This window comes from Hibiscus syriacus, unplaced genomic scaffold (genome assembly GCF_006381635.1).
Source record: "Hibiscus syriacus cultivar Baekdansim isolate YM2019G1 unplaced genomic scaffold, ASM638163v2 tig00111588_pilon, whole genome shotgun sequence".
Lineage (NCBI taxonomy): Eukaryota > Viridiplantae > Streptophyta > Magnoliopsida > Malvales > Malvaceae > Hibiscus > Hibiscus syriacus.
In genome coordinates this window covers 31,784-37,607 of record NW_024063130.1, presented here as the reverse complement: position 1 = coordinate 37,607, position 5,824 = coordinate 31,784, and the positions used below count along the sequence as shown (strand labels likewise).

At 34.3% G+C, this 5,824-nt stretch overlaps 1 protein-coding gene across 1 annotated transcript; it reads right to left on the bottom strand.

Moving 5' to 3' along the window:
- Positions 1-1,577: 1,577 nt before the first annotated feature.
- LOC120165713 (cytokinin riboside 5'-monophosphate phosphoribohydrolase LOG3-like) lies at positions 1,578-5,025 on the bottom strand. The gene is made up of 7 exons (XM_039175174.1): positions 4,906-5,025; positions 4,183-4,280; positions 4,001-4,031; positions 3,332-3,431; positions 2,155-2,225; positions 1,923-2,066; positions 1,578-1,803 (listed from the first exon to the last, which is right to left on the bottom strand). Exons 1-7 carry the CDS (start codon positions 5,023-5,025, stop codon positions 1,711-1,713), a joined length of 657 nt encoding a protein of 218 aa, XP_039031105.1. The 3' UTR covers positions 1,578-1,710.
- Positions 5,026-5,824: the final 799 nt, after the last annotated feature.

Here is a 5,824-nt window from a genome sequence, read left to right as displayed (position 1 = left end):
GTATACATTATTTTTAGCAATTCAATGTGTTGGGTTTTATGGTTTTTAATCACAAATTCTAGATTCGATTCTTTTTAAATAACAAAAGAGGAGATTGATTTGAATAAAAAAGAACAGTAGAGATATGAAAAATCAAAAGCATCTGGGAAGTGACTGTCTAACCACCGGTGAATCTTTCAAACAAAGCAATGGAGATGGCATCAGTCAACTTCATAAGCTTTTACTGACAACGAAAACGGGGACCTCACAAACTGTTTGCCTTCCAAAACGTCAAATCACGCTTCAATTTAATACATGACTCCGCCCATGAAAACATGGATTTTCCTTCTCCTAATTTATATTTCAATGAATTTAGATTTTATTTATTTTGACATAATTATTGAAATTTGTTTTTATTTGATTATAAACGTTAACAAATTAAATTCATCCCATCATCAATTTCAAACTGATTTTGATTTTAAATCTAAAATAACCTAAATTAAATTTATTAAATTATTTTAGTGGTAAAAGAAAATGTTTTTTTAGAAATTTTGAGTTCGAGTAGTTACATGTATGCTTGATGTGTACATTGTTAACTAAAGAATGAGTAAACTATACATTTAGTACCACAACTATCACTTTTATTTCGTATTAATCACTCTATTGTTTTTTTGTTTCAAAATCATGCCTAATGTTATATTTTGGTCACCACTGTTAAAAAATTAATAGTGATACTGACATATCACCATAAGATAATGTCAGTCATCATAATTATTATTTTTTTTTAAATTTAACATTAGTAATTTTGTTAATTTTTCAACGGCAGATGAACAAAATGAAACTAAAACATAATATTAAGTACGATTTTGAAAATTATAATAGCCGGGTGACCAAAATAAAATAAAAGTGATGGGTGGAGTTTTGAATATGCAGTTTACCCAAAATAATTGATATAATTTTTTTTAATAGTTCATATGATTACAAGGTGATATTTGTAAAAAAGAAAAGAAAGAATTGATATGAGCTTAAATTTAAGAATAAAATTTAAAGTAATTAGTAACCACTACCTGATTTAAAAAACTAACCTATAGGCCTTACTTGTTTTTCTTTTTTTTCTTAATTAAAATCTGACCCACAACTCACATGGAGACTGTAGGGTTGGAGTAGCAACAGTGAAACCAAAGCGGCTCTGGCCCCTGGCTAACCTTCCGTTATTGGCATTCATCAGTTGGGCTATATATGTCGGGTGTGTCCCTAGCTAGCCTAGCCTACCATCAAACCTTTGCACCCAAACAAAAAGGACATTCTGAGTGTCAAATGACATGTTTCTTACATTTAAAAGAAAAGACAGAGACATGTTTCTTACATCTTCTTGGCCCTCCCACTTTTTACTGCATCTTCTTTGTGTCATGTCATCATTGGTTTTGATTAGTTTTTTAAATTCATCTCGTTTTTATTTGAATTTGAATAATATTCGTGAATAATTTGATGAACATGATTTGGTTAAACAAACTAAAAAGGGCACTCTTCATCAGCATTTTGTACTTGGAATTTAGTAAAGAGAATCAATTTTCCAGTAAAAAGAGAAGGTTTTCATATATTGATGTCAATGGCAGTGATTTACAAACAAAAATAAGAGTTCCCCCCATTGAAGTAAAATTTCAAGTCTTTTTTTTCCCAAGAGCCTTAACAATTTCCATATATACCTTCTCCTCCGTGCACCTCCAAGTACTACCTGGACAAGTTATATGATTGAGAGTAGCCAAATTGCTCCATCTCCCAGCTCAACTTTGAAGCAACACTTTCATGGCAGGGCACATATTCCTGCAATATTAAGTATCCACGGGTTAATGCGAAGTTCAATGCCGGACCGCCCGTTAATCGGATACCTGGTATAATGAAAGTATAGAGTATGTGAAGGGGTTTTCATTAGTTTATTATACCTCTAATTGCTTTACTAGCTCTTTAGCCGTGGGTGCAGAGACAATGATTTGGCGTGCACTCGGACTAATAAATCCCTCTTCCACGGCTTTATCGATGAACGAAAGCAACGAGTTATAGTATCCATCGACATTCAGTAAGCCAACCTGAAAAAGATTTGTGGAAATTTATGCATTTATTTATTGCTAAGTCCCATGGATGATGATCAGTTTGTAAGGGGGAAATGGGACATACTGGTTTATCATGTATTCCTAGCTGAGCCCAAGTAATCACTTCAAGCAATTCTTCAAGAGTTCCATATCCACCTGCATGAATTTCATGAGTTTCCTTTATCCATTATACTTTTTGCAACCAAATCACATTATTCGGACTCGGGTGTAAATATCGAATATGAGTATGCATAGATGCTTTTTCATTGGACAGAACATCATTTATGGTGGCTAACATGATTTGAAAGACAAGAAGACACACAAGGGTATTCAAAAGCAGTGACATCTATGATTCAATTTTATCCAATCAAAAAGTGAGAAAAAGGGATGGGGCACATAATATGATTAAAACAACTAGATTTAAGGTTAGTTTGGATAATTAAATTCAGCATATGAAAAGGGTAAATAATATGAAGTGTAGTGCAATTCCTAAGACTAAGGAGTAATGATGAGGATTATTAAAGAGAAGTTCAAGTTCATGGCATGCACAACAAGGAGTTCCTTGACTATCATTTACCCCCATCTTTTTGCTCCACATTCCAAAAACAAGGCATTTATTGTTCCCTCCCATCTTTTGTGAAAATAGAGGCATAACTCTCTCTCTCCCTGTTCATTCATGCCACAATGCCTCTCATTCTACATCATTATCACCTTACATAGTTTTTTTCCCATTTGATTTATCATAATGACTGAGTTCCCATTGCTGGAAATTCAAAGTTTGCTGAAAAAGAACTAAAAGGAGTAGCCTTTTGAAAGAGGTAAACAAGATTCCCTTTTAAATGCAGGTGCTAGTTGGCAAACACTCTTTAGTGAAAGTTTTAAGGATGTCCTTACTCCTTACACCCTTAATATGGTAAGGGAAAAAAAGAAGGAAAGGGAGTTCCTCAGAAAGGTCTAATTTTCAGTGTCAAGACGTCGATAGGTCAAGAACCAGGGTCTGAAGGGCTGCCTAATCTTTAACCATGGGTTCTTGGGGGTCTGTGATGTAAGTGAAAGACTCAAAAAAGTTGTGATAATTTCATTAATTTCAGGCATCATGTAGTTGCTTTCAGCATATAGCAGGTACCAAAAATAGCTAGCAGTATAAAAAAAAAACTACAGCAACACATGAGATATGGTCAAATTTGCATGCTGAAATTGAAGTAAAAGGACTAAATAGCTTCAATTTTTTTTCATTGATTTTGCCTTTGGTTGATGCTAACCTGGTAAGGCAATAAAAGCATCTGAATGCTTAGCCATCTCAGCCTTCCTTTGATGCATATCTGCAACAGCCTTCACTTCCCCTACAGTTTCACCAGTTAACTGCAAAGTTTTTTCATAGAAAAACACATAAGAGTACTGAAACCTGGAGAGAGAGAGAGAGAGAGAGAGAGAGCAATGATGAGAGTTTGCAGGCATAGATGACAAGATTTCAAAGAGTTCAATTCTGAGAATTGTCCCTATCCAATGCATGTTTTAGCCTACATAAATGCCAACCCCCTCTCGCCAAATGTTAGAAAAGGCCAACAAAGAAAAAACAAAAAGGAAAAGAAAATAAACCAAATTTACATTATGATCCCATTACAGGAAATGAAAAAGGTAAAGTGGCAAGTTGCAATTATAATTATCAAGTCTTCTTCAAAGAACCAGAGAAATGTAGAAAGCCAAAAAAGAAAATATTAAAAAAAATATTGGTGAAAAAGAATACGAAAGAGAAAAGTTTGCCAATCATAGCGATGGACAAGTAGAGGAAATCAGAAGCAAAAGCAAAGAGAGAACCATATTTGAAATGAAAGTAAATAAAAAAAAACAAATAAACCAACACCATGGATGATGAAAAGATAGCAAATTTTTTATTAAAAAAATAGTGAAAAAACATGCAGCAGACGTACCTCTCGTGGCATGAGCATCTTGGGAATAACTCTGCAGTGACAAGACAAAAAAATCAGTTATAATGGAACCCAAAACTAAGAAGTTGTGTAATGAGGAAGAAAACAGAGCTGTTTCAATGAATTTGTTTCTTAAGAACATGTTGGCAATGTTGTCTTAGAAAACGAAGAAACTTAGAGATTACCCAATGACATGGCGGCCACCATCATGAACAGCTTGTGAAACCAATCCCATCAAACCTATGCTTCCTCCCCCATAGACCAGATCAATGTTCCTTGAAACCTGCAAAACAATAGAATCAAACAAGGCTTAGAATGAAAGACTTTAGAGAACTAAAAGGAAGGAATGTGACCATGGTTCAAAGTTCAAGGATGTTATCTTCAATGCACTTATTTGAGAAAATCAATGTTCCTTCGGAGAAAATACATAAGACTACCCAACAATAAGATTGAAAAGGATGTTTTTTTTTGGGTGTGGGTGGTTCATTCAACGCACTATTACTTTTTTGTTCATTAAAATTTCCAAACTTTTAATAATTTAATGGGGTTCCAGAGAAGAACAGTACCCTTCGTTTCTACCTCATGAATAGACATCTAGAAAAGTCGAAAAATGATTGAAACTTCCCACAGGGGCTTTGGAGAAACATGCTTACAGAAAGCTAAAAACTCGAGGGATTTTGAAAATGCCAGTTACCATAAACCAGTTCACAAACATGTTACAAACACTATACGAAACGAAAGTTTACGGCTTTCACCAACTTTCAGAACCCATTTTCCTCCATATTAGTAAAAAAGATCATGTTCCTAACAACAAAATTATCAAAACAAGTTCCATTTTGTGTAAAGAAAACTAAAAGAAACATACAAAAAAATGGGGGAAAAAAAGGCCAGAGCTTTTTGTTAACTACCAATTCTCTACCAAGCTCTATAGCAGCATCTTGGTAGCTACTCTTCTTGCCTTGGCTACTTCCACAAAACACACAAACCCTCCTAAATTTTGACTGCTGTGTTTCACTCTCCATCTCCATTAACTATATAACAAGCTTCTTTGTTTATGTATACTTTGGATTCACTTTCTAGTACTGTCTCTTTGCTTCCCAAGCAAGACCTATAACAAGGGTGAAAACACTGCAAAGAAGCTTAATATTTTCTTGCTTGACTACTACTACTTTCTCCACAAGGAGTATTCTCTTCATGCGTGTATATATATATAAAGAAAACCTCGCCACACGTGAGTGCCCTCACAGCTCGCTTCTTCACACACACACACAGAGCTGATCTTGGCACGCCTGGACCACTTATTTGTTTTAGTTTTGTTTATATTTTCCGAGCCTATCTGTCCTTTTTTTAGCCAAAAATTTTTGGTATTTGAAACAAAACACAAGGCTATCTTTGTTAAGTTGCCTAGTTGCCAGTTGAACCTAATGAAAATGAAGCTTCACTTGTCTTCTCTTACAACAGCTACAAGTTGTTACCTTGTTTGCGGAACATGCTATTTGTAAAACACTAATGATTGCATACATACAAACATTCACATTCATACATGCATGCATACATACATATTTCCATATATATAACGCCTTTATGCTGAGTGAATGATACAAAAAGGTTGGTTTTTTTCAGTAGTTTACTGATTAGGTCATGCTGTGGAAGATGAGAGCAAAAAACCCATGTCTTTGATTTGTCAACGAAGTGTACGATTGAACCAAGATCAAACAAAGAACTTAATTCCACTTTCCAGTTAATTAATCAGTTTTTTTTTTGTCTTCTTTATATATCCTATATAGAGATAAAGCATGTTCATACTTTATGACTCCAAGAAAAGGC

What these genes read in the sequence shown, in the direction of transcription:
- LOC120165713 (XM_039175174.1), bottom strand. Translation starts at nt 5,025, where the DNA reads ATGGAGATGGAGAGTGAAACACAGCAGTCAAAATTTAGGAGGGTTTGT. An exon ending in GGTGGCCGCCATGTCATTGG is followed by an intron (nt 4,032 to 4,182) that starts GTAATCTCTAAG and finishes TTGTCACTGCAG; the next exon opens with AGTTATTCCCAAGATGCTCA. An exon ending in AGCTAGTAAAGCAATTAGAG is followed by an intron (nt 1,804 to 1,922) that starts GTATAATAAACT and finishes TTAATATTGCAG; the next exon opens with GAATATGTGCCCTGCCATGA.